Here is a 15,394-nt window from a genome sequence, read left to right on the forward strand (position 1 = left end):
GGATTTTGACAATAAAGACCTCATCATATACAATAGACACTTATTAAATATTTGCAAAGAATGACTATTTGTGGATTATTATCATGATCAACATTATCCTTAGTTTTATGATAATCTGACAAATAATGTGTTATTCCTGTCTCACAATTTTTAAGCTACTAAATATTGGTGAAAGATTGCATTCCTTTATGCTTGTGGATAAAGTGATCTTCAAAACTCGTTCTTTGACCTTTTAAGAACTTTCATCACTGAACTGTGACAAAGATTTGATTTCAGATTTCACTGTTTCCTTTCACTTATCCGTACCTGAAAAAAATAAAATCAAAGCTTACAGAGCTCCAAGATTTGGACTGCGGCAGACCAGAAACTGATGAATCTCTCTGGAGACCCTGGACCTGTACAATTTGGCTGAGTGTCATGTCACAGGATATGGAGAATAGGAGGACTTAGCATTCCCCCTGCTGTGATGTACCTTTTATTTCACTTTTTGACGGTGATGTAGAGTTTATTTTGGCCCATGAACATCTCAGTCAGCAACCACTACAGTCTATTCACATGTCAATTATACAACCAACGATAAGAAAATTGGTAACTGCCAGCGTTTACTGAGTTCTGACTATGTGCCATGCACACACAGACTGAGTAAACCTCATTCAATAATAACGACTAATTGATGAGGTATATATTGCTATTAACTTCTTATTACATATGAAGAAATAGAAGCAGAGAGATATAACTTGTCCAGAGTTCACTCAATTTGTAAGTGTACGCCTAACAGTGTGGATTCCAGACAGTGTACTCTTAACCACTGTGGCATTCTGTCACTTAGCACATAGAATTGTAATAATTAGCCTGCAAAGCTGGATTCCCATTAGATTGTGAGCTCTCTCTGTTCAAAGAATGCAGCTGCCATTTTCCTCAGTCCTCCCAGATTCCAGCAGCGAGGTTAATATATATATTATATTATATATATTATATTATATATATTATATATGTATATATTAATATATATTATAATATATATTATATTATATTATATATATACATACATATATACACACATACACAAATAGTACATATGTATAGTGATGTATTTTAAGACTGCAAAGTAAGTAAGTTAGAGAAGAATTTCCCTTCTTCCATGTGTATTGTATTTAAAGGAGGCCTTCTATCAGAGTCCATCTTAGTCCAACACTTCTGTGCACAAGAACTGCTGAATACCTTTCAGGTACAGTTCATGAATGCTGTGCCTCACTCAGGTTAAAAGATGTGTGATCGACCCAAGGAACCACAACATTTACCTTTGCACCCTCAAATAGTTCCAGAACCTAACTTACACCCCATCTATATGTAATAGGGTTTGGCATGAAAGCTAGATGGCCCACCTGCTGAGTGCAGCCTCCCAAACCAGAGTGGTAGGACTCAAAGCGCAGCTCTACCTCCTGCTAGTTCTGTACCTTTGCAAAATTACAACACTCCGTGCCTCATTTTCCACATCTGTAAAATGGGTGTCATGCCAATAATAGTGTCTGTCTTATAAGATTGATATAAATATTAATTAGAGTGATTAATGTTATCTGAACAGAGTTGGCTCTCAGTGACTTAAGTTTAAAAAGTTATCAAATAAATATTAAAATCAATTTAACTAAATTGTATTTACCAAAATAGAAAGTAGAATAATAGCATTCAAGAAGAAGAAGGAGAAAGAAGGGGGGGGGCGGAGGAGCGGGAAGATGTAAAAGAGAAGAAGAATAGGAAGAGGAAGAAGAGAAGGAAGGAGGAGGAGGAGGAGGAGGACGAGGAGGAGGAGGACGAGGAGAACTAAAACCAAAAGCAAGTATTGTAATCCTCATTATATATATTTTTATTTTATTATATATTTAGTGCATTTTTTACCAACGTAAATCCAATTTGATGATGGATTCTTGCGTGTGTAGTAAAATTGGTACAAATGATTATATATATATATATATATATATATATATATATATATATATATTTCACGTGTAAAACATTATAATTGGATATTGAAAGTCTAGTTACCATGATAACTGGATTTTGAACATAACTTTTCAATTTGTAATTCTCATTCACAGTTGCTCTTGTAATCTATATGGTTGTCCCCTCTTATCCGCAGTTCTGTTTTCCAAGATTTCAGTTACCCATGGTCAACTGTGGTCTGAAAATATTAAATGAAAAATTCCAGAAATAAACAATTTGTAAGTTTTAAATTGCATGCCATTCTGCGTAATGTGATGAAATCTTGCACTATCCTGCTCGGTCCCTCTTTGGATGTAAATCACCCCTTTGTACAGTATCCATACAGTAAATGCTACCCTCTTGTTAGTCCCTTAGTAGCCATCCTAGTGAAAGAGAGAGAGAACATTCACATAACTTTTATTAGACTGTATTGTTATAATTGTTCTATTTTATCAGTGTATTATTATAATTGCTGTATTTTATTATTAGTTATCATAGTTAAGCTCTTACTATGCTAAGTGCCTAGTTTATAAAATAAATGTCACCACTGATTTGTAATATGTAAGGAAAAACCAAAGTATATATAAGGGTTCGTACTAAGCAAGGTCTCATGCATCCACCAATGGTGATTTTGGAATGTATTCTTCTGCAAAGAAGGTGGGGCGCTACGGTATAGCCATTTTACTTGAGCCAAGTGCAATCTTCCATTGTTGTTGTTTTTTTCAAATGGGTAGAGGCAAGAGGTGAGGGTAAAAGTTTTATTTACAGATAGTGGGGCATGGGAGAGGCTTGGTAGGTGGAAGTCTGCAATTCTGCCATTTAAATTTCTAATCTTGTAAAATAAAGAATATATTGACAAAATTAAATTTATGATCTAGATCAGTTTCATAACTGGTCAGAAGTTTGCTTAAATGAAAAAATAGTCTGGTGTGACCAATTCTCTGAATAAGGATCCCTAAAGATTACCCATGCCACCGTTGTGATATTGAAGGTAACACTATTTTGCAAGTCAGAATGCTGCAATGACAAAATAAAAATTGACAAAATATATTTGCTTTCACTTTGCTTCCTACTGTTTCTCTGACCTCTCCCCGTTGGAGTACTAGCAGGAAACTAAAATAAAAGTACTGTTTTTCTGTGTGAGGCCTTTTGCTACTCAACATTAATCGTGAAATTATAATAGTTGCAAGACTCCTCTGCCTGTTGCTTCTTCTAGGAAGAGAATTACTATTAGATGAAAGAGCCCACAGCAATAAACATCAGGGGTTAGTGTTTCCGTCTCTGAACCCTACCCACTGATCCAGAAACGCCTTTGAAGTCACAGAGACCTTGATGTGCTGATCAATCCTTGGGGGATAAAGAGCACGGAAAAACTAGTTCCCGCACTTTAATATTATGCCATGATGCATTAAACTCCCGTGCAGAACAAAAAGGTTTCCTCTGTTACAAATTGAGTGTTTTTGTACTTGGGTGATCCTTGGCTCAATTAACTTAGAGGGACCTATTGATCCCAGAACATGATTATTTATCCTTCAATACATATTCCATTAAGTCAGACTAAGGATGGAATAATAATAACTGTAAATTCCTATTTTTTCTTGGTCGTAGGGCATGCATTGACTTTGGGTTAATTTACATTGAAAACAGCATGGGATTCTTTTTTTTTTTTTTTTTTAAGATTTTTATTGGGGAAGGGGAACAGGACTTTGTTAGGGAACAGTGTATAATTCCAGGACTTTTTCCAAGTCAAGTTGTTGTCCTTTCAACCTTAGTTGTGGAGGGCGCTGTTCAGCTCCAGGTCCAGTTGCCATTGTTAGTTGCAGGGGGCACAGCCCACCATCCCTTGAGGGAGGTGAGGAGTCAAACTGGCAACCTTGTGGTTGAGAACCTGTGCTCCAACCAACTGAGCCATCTGGCATTGGCCCATGTGAGAATCAAATCAGCAGCCTTTGGCATTAGGAGCTCCAATCACCTGAGCCACGGGGCCTGCCCAGGATTCTCTTAACACTAATAATAATCAATATTGATTATTACTATGATCAGTGTTAAGGATCACACTGTAATATTTCAATGTTATCAAATCCTTAGAAGAATTAAAATAATCTTAAAATCGATAGCGCAATCCAAACCTACCATTTATGCATGAGAAACTGAGCACCTGAGAACACAAACATTTTATCTGTCAGGTCTGGCTGTTTATTAGGAGAGCAAAGTTTAACATCAAGACTCCTGGTTCAGTTCAGTGTGCTTTCCTTCATCTGTCAGACTTTTTCTCTTTATCTTAAGTGACTAAGCGCTCTTCATGCTCAAATTGTATAGATGTGGAAAATGTATTATAAAAAGTAGCAACATGTACATATTTTATGTCCCATTGTTTCCAGAGACTATTAAAATATGAAATCTAGGCATTTTATAATTTTTTTTATTATTTTTGTCACAGAAAAATAATCAATACAATAGAATTATACTGTTTGTAGGTTTATATTTTAGCATAATAGCGTAAAGACAAAAATCCCTGTAATAGATAGTGGATCAACTTCAATTGATTGTCACATAGAAAGAAGAGGTAAAAATTTCAACTATAAAGTGAATCAGCAAGATAAAGAGAAATGAATACAAATAGCAGAGAACAATAGTTTCAAAATCATTATGGCACATGGTGACTACAAAAAATTATGTTGATCTGTTTTAAATATTCACTATCTTATCTATGTTAATGTATTGTTATTTATATAATTTTGGTTGAAGTAAAAAAACAAAACAAAACAAACACACACACACACACACACACACACACAACCATGTAACTTATTTGTAGATTAAAAAGGTATAGTTAGAACACAAGTATTTCCTGAATCTACTTTATAAGCTCATCCATGATTCACATCTTGTTACTGAGTGAAGTAGCCTGAAGGAGTATAATAGGACTTCCCAACTGTCTTCAAACTGATTTCACATGATCATACTCTCATTATTTTCAGACATTGTTACCATCTTAATATAAATGGCTCAAATGCAATACATATTATATTTTATTGGAGAGCCTTTGCAGTAGTCATTCTATTTTGGAATTGCTTCCTTTGTATATAGTAATCTTTAATAATGATCATAACACATATGAATGGCTTTAAGACAGTTTACCTCTTTATATTCTAGGTAACAAACCAAAGTGCAAATATCAATCATTACATTTTACCTCCTTCCACTTAAATACCCACATACAAATGCATACACATACACTCAAACCCATAGACAAATTAAACTTCACAATGATACAGTATCTTCAATTGAGCAAATGACTAAAATGCAAAGAGGTACCTCCTGCATGCAATTCATCCTTAAAAATAAAAAGTCCTCTTCTGCATAAATGCTTAAGACCACATATTGAAAGGCCAGTTTCCTACTGATATAATGGCCATACATTCCTTAAACACTTATGGGATTACCCCAAATTCAATGGGAAATTGTGTAAAATACATTGCAATCTATCTTCTGCTTTTATACCATGATAAATTATGTTTCAACAAGCATCAGAATAACTTAAATATTATTTTTTTCTCATTGTCCACTAGTTTCTCACTTTCCCTGATTGGCAGTATTTCTTCTCAGCGCCTTATTTTATAGCATCAAATAGTCTAATTTTCTCGGAATTCGGTCCAGAGGTATACATTTCAATTTTCTTTGTTGATCTAGCACAGGTTCAGGTGATCTCTATATAATGAATCCAATTAGTTCAAGCAAGGCAAATGAAATCACATCTATACTAAACCTCCACTCTTAACTATAAACAGTAACGGGATACATGTTTCCTCTCTTTGCTTGAGTCCATTCAAGTGCAAACCGAAGAAAAAGGATTTCCTGTTCTTCTTTTCATACTCCTGAGTATGGTGATATCTGATTCTGCTTTTCCACAGTAATTGATAAGATTGCAAAACCTCTCTCACATCCCTCCTTTATTCCATATTGAAAACTCGGATTTTTCCCCCCAGTTGTTTGCAAAGTATAGTTTGATTCCTTTTTTGCAGAGATTTTTGTTGTAAAGCAAGTTTTGTTTTCTTCAAAATCAGAGCTTCATTTTAATCAGCTAGTGGTCCTGCCCCTTAGGAATCGATTTCTTTTTACAGAAGACAAATCCAAGTCTATTAGGATCCAACACATTGAGTTGGAACATTACATGTTATTTCACTTACGAGCACATACATTCATTTTACACGATTCCTCAATGTGGCCAGAGGGGTTCGTGGTCTGCACTGTATCCACCTATAAAAAATACAAAAATATATGTCTGCTTTACAGGGATGTGAGTAGGGTTTTGCTAGCCTACTTCCAAAGCTTTGATGCACATCTTGGTGGATAGTATTCTTTCCTTCTTTAAAGATGTATTTGCAATGGCCTTAACCTCCTGCAGAAATCATAGAGACCTACAAGTTCTCCCTACAATTAACAACCCCGGGCATCTAAATCATTAATGCTGGCTAATCGCAGGGATCCTATCTCTGACGAGATATTTGCACCGTAAAAGAAACATTGAATTAGTTCTGGTTCAGGTTTCCAGCTTTTTGAGGCTGTGAAATGTCACCAGGAGAGGGGTTGGGGGGAAGGAGAGTTGTTGCTTTTGTTCATACTACAAATACAAATAAGAATGAAATGGTAATTTTGTTGTCACGGCTTTTACAACATACAAATCTCTTAGATCGCAGGGATGTGAGCTTGACCTGAAAGTTCATTCCCTTCAAAGAAGCTCTCTAATCTCCAAATGCAATCATTAGATAGCTCCCGGTCTCTTTCTAGGAATCTTAGCAATTTACATGCTATCAACAAATGGCCTGCTGATCTCCGGTCAAGTATAAATTACTTTCCCCTTCAAAGTCATGACCATAAAAGGGCTACGTTTTCCAACTTTGTAACAAGCTTGCACAAGTTAAAGTGAAGATAATACTCTTTCAAAATGTATTTTAGGTGCTAATGTCATTTTAAAATAATTTTAAACATGTACTTCTCTTGAGCCTAACCAATAGGCTGATTTCTGCTATGAGTGCCAGGAAGTACACAGAGTATTGTTTTCCAGTTTGATGGTGCAACTGATGTAAGTAAAACCTTCAGTAAGTTTGAATATTGCCAACAAGATAATAAATCACTTCCACAGAATAAAAACGCTTCCATTCCCTCACAAAAGTACTTATCTTTAATGATTAGAATCAGAAAAGAGAATGTTCCACTTAATTTCCAATGTAACAATGCATCAGCACGAGAATCAGTTAGAAAAGAAATAAATGATTTTTCACTGAATAATTGACCAATTCATTTTTGGAAGTAAACGGTGTATTAAAAAAGTAATTTTTAATTTTAAAGTTGTTTATGTTGAGGAGCATAAAATATTTTACAATTGCTGTAACGGCAGATTATCAATACTAGCTGTATAAAGTTAAGCAGTCTTAATTTTTCAATTAATTTTTATATGTTCTCTAGCAGTTCTAAAACTTAACCTAACTTGGGATGTTCTGGCCAATTACACAAGTGGCATACTTTGAACCAAGGCATCTATGGTAAGTGAATCTTCATGATTTAAATTGTAATTTTAAGATGACCGTAGTTTATCTTATTTTACACAAATTATATCACTGCACATTTCATTTCAAAACTGCTTCTACACAGATGAAAACTACATTTTTGAAAGCTTCAGATATTGTTTATTATTCCCAAACCAACTCCAATGTCGCCATAATGCATACCAAGACTCCATTGCATACTCCTGTTGCATACTCTTATTACCATGTTTCCCCAAAAATAAGACCTAGCCGGACAATCGGCTCTAATGCATCTTTTGGAACAAAAATTAATATAAGACCCAGTATTATATTACATTATATTATATTATATAAGAGCAGGTCTTATATTACAGTAAAGATTAATGAATGAACACGTTAGGGAACAGCTAATTAAGGAAATCACATCACTTGTTGCATCATAGTATCACTTTTATATAATTTTAATATTTTGAAATCATGTGCTTGTCTTTGACATTCTATTATTTGTCATATAATAGATTACAGAATAGACCTTTTTGGAATGGCTGTAAATGCTCTTTATTTTGCTAGCATATTATTTTTCTCTCTAATTGTTTCTTAAATTTAGTCCGTCCATCTAAAACTTCACTAATATAATTCTCTTTTTAATCCTTCCCATACGATAATCACGCTCTTCTTTCCTTAAAGGAAAAATACTATGTAAAATTTTCTGCAAGGTTTGCAATAAATGAATAAACAAGTAAAACAATTTTAAGAAACATAGAAAATCGGATGTGTCAAAATGTTTCATTTTCTATTTTCAAAACCTGACATACTTTTAAATTAAAAGCATACCCAAGAAATAGAATGCATTTAAGTAATAAAGTCACCATACTGCCCTGTAGCATAATGAAATCCTCTTATTAAATTGTTATTGAGGAACAGAACTAACTCTGATTTCATAAATTAACTATGTAGAAGCAGGTTTCAAGTTTTTGTGGTTTTAAGCTTTGATGCACTGAATAAATGGATCTGTGCACTAATATTCACCTGTCATTAAAGCCAAGAAAAATGGATTCTTCCCTCACCATTAAAGATTAATATTTAAAAACAAAAGTACCTGGAGTCCATAAAGAACTACTTAGGAATCACCATTCTGAAAACTATAGTTAGTGAGGGTCAGGGTAGAAATGGATGTTACCAGGATGTGCTTGTTTTGATTTGAATCAGCTAATTAAAATAGCCCTGGAAGCAATTTTCAGATCACTGCCACAGAGGAGATAGGCTCTACTAAATCAGACCAAACCAATCTTTCAGTCAGGTCCAATTCAATTGAAGTTGTATAGACACAGCCTTTGTCTTTTCCTTTCAACCTTTTTCCTCAATTTGTTCTATCACCCAGGCAACAAGTCAGAGAGAGAGAGAGAGAGAGAGAGAGAGAGAGAGAGAGAGAACCAAGTAATTCATTTTTACAAGGTCATCTACATATCTCACTCAGTTTCCATTTCCTAAACAAAGGGATTGGAATAAGCTGGGAATTCAATTCATGAAAATTATAAGTAAAATGTTAATTTATAAAAGCTATGTTTTTTTCCAGACCTCCCTGGCCAACAATTGGTGAGTAGCAGTAGGAGAAAGAAAGCTAATTATGCAGAGAACAGGAACGGAATTCAGGTTTAGGTGCAAGAATATATTGCATTCTCAAACATAGGTATATACACGTTCTTAATAATACTGAACAAACTTCAGAACCATAAACAAGGAAATACGAGATATTTTGAAAGAAATACGTGTCTATTTTTCTACTTTTTTTTTCACTTTAACGAAACTTTTTATTTTCTCTGCAGCCTCTGGCGAAATCCAGTTATACTGAACTATTGTAACAATCATCCTACAATTTCACAACCTTTAAATATCTGTCAATGTGTCTGAGGATATCTGGACCTTTGATCGGTCTCCCAGATGAATACCCTTTCCACAGAGCTTCTCATGAATCTGTACCTTTTAGTGTTTTTTCTACTCATTTTTATTAGGCATGCTTCAAAACTAAACCATGCACTTATGTAATTGGTTTAGATTAAGTATAAGTAACTGTTGAATGTGTTTGCATATAATTGGCAATATGTAAAAGATTCTATGAATATTCATTATGTTTTCCTTGACTGACGTTCAAAAATAGGGGAAAGTAAAAGATATCAAATAAAAAGCAGAGTCTATTCCATGACACAGAAAACCAAATTGACGTTAGTTTCCACAATCGAGGAACAGGAAATTGATATGCATATTTTAGAGCATAAATGAATTAACACAGGGGCTCAACTGGAGCAGAGGCACCTATCAATGCTGGAAGAACTTGATCTTCTTATGTAAAATCATACAGAAAAGTGGTAGAGTCAGGGTTTCAAACCAAGACTTGATGCTCCAAATCAAATCATTTTTCCTCTATATTATAATAATATCATAATTATTTTAAAATCTGACTTTGAATCTTTGAAAACAATCAGCTGATTTATAAATGCATATGTCTCCATTGTTGCCATGGTTTGAGGAATAATAAGCAAACTTATGCAAGTTTCCCAAACCATTATAAATGAATGTGTTAATAAGAATTTATAGAAGCCTATTGTTTATCATACCCAGGAATCTATAGCTATAATAATTAAATTAATGAAAACACAGGAAGCAGCTTTAAGGTACTTGGAAGTTGTCTAAATCGCAAAAAAAAAAAAAAAAAAAGTAACAAATAAAATTCTATCCAATCAAAGAAAGGGAAGTCTATACCCATTTATGTGTGAGAGTGCACGTGCCCGCACACGCGCATGTGCGCACACGGGCACACACACACACACACACACACACACACACACACACAGAAGCCACGAAGCCATTGATTATCACTATTCGAACTGCACTCTTATGAAAAGAAGACTTTTAGATTGTGAGTCAACCACTAAACGGTCCATGGAAGGAAAATGGGTTAGATAATATCATACCAATTCCTCATCATAGGCACTTTGCCCTGACTTCAGAATATAAACGATTTGGGCCCTACCAAAAGAACGCCTAAGGTTGCGCAGCCAAGCGATCGATATTTATTGACTGATTGGCTGTTAGGATCATGGGAACTCGGAGTTAGAAAGAATGCCAAAAGTTGTAGAGTCCAATCCTGTGAGTCTCTTTGCAGGAGGCATGGGAGGAAACACAAAGCAACATAAAGCACCGTCCTATTTCTGAGGAAACTTAATTACTTATCTCTTAAAGAGATATACACATATATACATACAAACAGATTACTAACCTTGGGGAGGAAAAAATAACAACCAATAGGGAAATTTATGAGAGCTCCAAAGAGTGAGAAGTGGCCATGGTGAAGGTAGTGGGAGGAGGGCTCATTGTCTAATTGAACTTCAGATGAGTCTTAAAAGATGGGTAAGCTTGAGATTTACAGAAATAAGGGAAAACTGCCTTCCCAGAAAAGGCAAAGTTGTGAAGAAGATATGAAGTGAGGTCAGGAGGCAGTGAGTGATTTCCCTGCCTAAACCAGAGATTTCTGTAATTCCACTCAACTCCATCATGAGCTCTTTTCTCCACGTTGTAGATTCAGCTCAAGTCTACATATAAAAGGAAGCAATGTAATAATTAAAAAAAAAAAAAATCTGTCCTGAACATCTTCAATTAGAAATACACAAATCATGTTAACTGTCAAAAGCCTGATTATGCAATTAAAACAACTTATTTCTTAAAACTAATGTAAATAATCCTTTGAGCATTCCTGCTCTAGAACAGCCTGTTCTTGAATGTGAAATTTTGTATATCTTAATTCATAATTTTATTCTTTTTGTTTTTCTTTTAAACTAAATATTTTAAAGAAATACTCTAAATCAAGGATCAATCCAAATAGACTGCTACGCACTATACAAGCAAAAACATTAACATGGATCCCAGCTCTACAGGTCCAGTGACATTTGGCCAAAGTTGAGCATTCATGCATTTCTATTCTGAAAGCTCATAATGAAAATGTAAAATGATGTAAACTGAAGCTATGACAATTATCCTTTACAGACCATAATATTGGCCAACTTTGGAAACAAAAAAGCTTGCTGTCTAGTATTTATGTGCCGAAGCAATAAGCTTCCTGAGAGAAACCAGGGCCTAGATGTTAATGAGAAGATGAAGTAAACAACAAACTCAGCTCTTCTTAAATGCTACTGAAATTACAATCATGTGCCTGAAAAATTGAACACTACTTGGGGAGCCTTAAAACCCACACAGGGAAGTATAAAGCAGTCAAAGTGTTTCCCGGTGATGGATAAACTCACAAAGAATTTGATCCACTAACAAGGAAATTATATAAATGTCCGAGGAATTAACTGAGTCTTAAAAAAGTAAATGTGACATTAGACAAAATGACAAAATCCAACCAACCAGTTTCCTGCTTATGAAAGATATATTAAAAGTGTAAGAACTGGCACAGTGATTATGTGGCCTCTCAGTTAATAATGCATGAATTTCTAAGTCAAATATAATTATCTTTTAATATGATTTGTGGTTGACCAGCTTCAAAAATCTCTGCATTCTGATCATTAAAAATTTCTAGAAATGTTTTCATAAATGATATTGTAAATACTAAGTGCCACTGACTAAAAGATTGATATGAGCTCATTAAAATATTGAATTTTAGTACAAAGGCATTACATTAATAACTCATGTGGAAATATAATTGCAGGAATGAGGAAGTCACCTGGAATCATCCTCTACCAAATTATTCATTTTACCAGTGATAACACTAAGGTCCAGAGGGGTGACAAGACATATTCAATATGACACTGCCGACCTAAGATTAAAAATAATGTACTCACACCCAATTCAGTGGTTTATTTCCATTTAAATTATGGGAACCACATTTCAAAGAAATGGAAGATTTGGGAATAGATTACTTAAATAAGGACAGAGTATCCTTAATTCCAGGACATTCCAGTTGTGAAATGCAGGGAAGGTATACAAGTTACACAGACATCCTTTTAATTTATAGGGGAATTTGTATTAATAATATCAGTGGGCTCATCAAAAAGAACCAATGGCAAAGAATAGAACAAATATATTAAATTCCAAAACAAGATTCTTTGTAATAAAAATGCTTCTGCATGGACTAAATTTGCAGAATTTTTTTATTTGTTTTTTTTTGTGAAGGATTATTTGTAAAATCATAAGAAATTAATAGAAACCACTTTAAACCAAGCTTTTTTATAGCTTAACTTCAACTTTTTTGTGAGGGGGCGTGATTCCAATCAATATTACGTAGAACTTTTTCAATATGCCCTGCAGAAAAGAACTGTAAATCTTACAATTTAAAATAGGTTACAAGTCTGAAGGTGCTTAATCAAAAAGCAATATAGTGTGCTTAACAGAGAAAAAAAAAGATTATTTGCTTCTCTTTTGCTCCTTTGTCTTATAAGTGCAGTGTGATGTATTAGTTTAATTAAAGTCTACCAAATTATCATAAGGATTTTATGTGCTGCAAATAATTAGCTTTTTGTTCTTCTGCTTACTTTTTGTTAATGGAAGCAGAACGTTTTTTCATGATGCTTAGTATAAGATACTAGAAAACTACAGGAAGGAAAGATGTACTGAAGTGCCTAATTGAAGGGACCTTTGTCACCTTGGACATAAAATAATATTAAGTCTGCACTAATGCAATGAAATTAAGTCAATGTTTCCAAAGAATTAAGAGGGTAGGTAATATTGTGGCTCAGAGCCAAATCACACAAAGAGTCCTACCATACATAAACATGAAAATCCTACTAATATGAAAAGCTGATAGACCCTAAAATGAAGTAAAATATATACATAGATCATATTATAAGATGTTTTTAAATGTAAACAACAATGAATCACTTTTATGCATGGGATACATTTAGGTGATAATCCAGATAAAGTATATTACCAGGTATCTTTTTGATCAGAAACAAATTAAGCACAGAACTGAACAGAGAATTAATAAATATGGTATATTAAATTTAAGTTTTTTTTCAGAAAGTAACAGTACTAACATAACCACTCTTGCCAAAGGTGAGTTGGAACAAATTATAATGAAAATGTACAATCACGTACAAGACACTGCTATCTAACCATAGTATTAAAAAAGCCAAGAATAACCTGTGATCATGAAATCAGGTTACTGATTATGTTGTGGAATCTGAAAGACAGAAGTGACCATTGGGGCTGGCCCGGTGGCTCAGGCGGTTAGAGCTCCATGCTCCTAACTCCGAAGGCTGCCGGTTCGATTCCCACATGGGCCAGTGGGCTCTCAAAAAAAAAAAAAAAACAAAAAAAACAGAAATGACCATTGATTTTCTTACAGTATAATTCCTAAACTGCCTTTCAGAATATGTATAAGACAAGTGATAACACTTTAACAAGTGTTCCTTTTGTTAAAAAAAAAAAAAAGTGACCACAACTCATTTACCACTATCCTGAAGAAACATAAACTATGCATTACAGACTTCCTGAAATGTTTGATCTTTTATTTCATCTTCTGTTTTACTTTTTTTAAATTTCTACTTCCATTTTTCACCTCATAATATGTTAAGAGGTTTCAACTACTAAAAATAACTTAACATTCTATTGAGTGTTTAGGAGACCACAGGCTAATTTACATGATTTGAAGGAAGTAGATACTATCATTAACCCCATTTAACAAAGGGACTCAGGAACTGAGAAATTAACTTGCTCCAAATCACAGTTTTATAAAATGGTAACATTAGAATTTTAAGCCCAGGAAGTCTCACCCCAGTGCCTGTAGTCTTTACACTCCACACCCTCTCCAATTGGTGATAAACTTGTTCTTAAAAGGAGTCTTTGTTAAACTTGCTATACCTTTTCAAATATACTCAACAACATTTTTCAGGTAAAGATTATTGGGTTTTTCATTTATCCATAAAAAGTTTAGCATCTAATCTTAGGTTTATTAAATCTCTCTCTCTCTCTCTCTCTCTCTCTCTCTCTCTCTCTCTCTCTCTCTCTCTCTCTCTCTCTCTCTCTCTCTCTCTGTCTGTCTCACACACACACACACCAAAATAATAATTATATCATTACATCTCTGAAGAACATCCAATATGAGTACATAATGATATACTCAGGTGGTGTTAAGTCTGTATGTTTTCCCCTTTTCTTAAAGGAACCACTAATTCTTGTGAAATCCCATGACCTGAAAATGTGCCAAACTAATAATTAAGCCAAGGAAATGATAGTCTTCCCAACCTAAGATACATTTTGAAAGATAATCTTCTCATTGGTTGTCTCTGAAAAAAACACTCCTAGGAAGGAGTGCTTCCTCAGTGAGTGCACATGCATATTTTGAACACATATATTCCATTTACTCCATTTGTTTTAAGCCAAAGAGTGAAAGGGAATCTTTGACAAAACTGTCATCTTTAAAACATGGTGATATTTCATTTTCCCCTTCTGCACTATTGAGATTGCCTGAAACTGAAATGCTTCCAGCAGCTCCTGTGCCCAATTTTTCAAAGCTGTCACTTCCTAGCAAATCTGCTTAAGCAAAATACGTATGTTCTTAGAAAACAGAACAAACGTATATTATCAAATACATTCTATTCTTCTTGGCAGGTCAAAGTCTTATTAAAGAATGGGAACTTGGAAGAACATGTGGAAATAAATTAAAAGATGGCTATGATGGATTGGTTTAAGTCCATGAATCTGGTGCACCTCTGATTAGTTTCCAAAGATACACTTGGACGTAGCTCAGTGGAGTTTTCCACACAATAATCAGATAATCAAAACATTATTTTCAATGTTTTTGACAAAGGTCATTAAATGGAAAAAGAACAAATCCAGAGGAAAACGGGACATTGAAAGATGATCATGGTGACTCTGCCTCAGTTCATGTG

The 15,394-nt window shown here is 34.3% G+C and overlaps 1 protein-coding gene across 6 annotated transcripts in view; it reads right to left on the reverse strand.

The window, feature by feature from the left end:
• Positions 1–15,394, reverse strand: part of PCDH7 (protocadherin 7) — a 409,833-nt gene that overhangs the window by 339,882 nt on the left and 54,557 nt on the right. Inside the window, exon 2 of one of the 6 annotated variants that reach the window (XM_081056072.1) lies at positions 3,668–6,240. The exons of the other annotated variants lie outside the window; for them this stretch is intronic. Within the exon in view, the coding sequence (XP_080912198.1) occupies positions 6,163–6,240 (78 nt within the window). The 3' untranslated portion in view covers positions 3,668–6,162. Of the gene's footprint in view, positions 1–3,667; positions 6,241–15,394 lie in introns of those variants that run through there. 6 annotated transcript variants of the gene reach the window in all.

The sequence above is a fragment of the Rhinolophus hipposideros genome (assembly GCF_964194185.1).
Source record: "Rhinolophus hipposideros genome assembly, chromosome: 1".
NCBI classification, from domain to species: Eukaryota; Metazoa; Chordata; class Mammalia; order Chiroptera; family Rhinolophidae; genus Rhinolophus; species Rhinolophus hipposideros.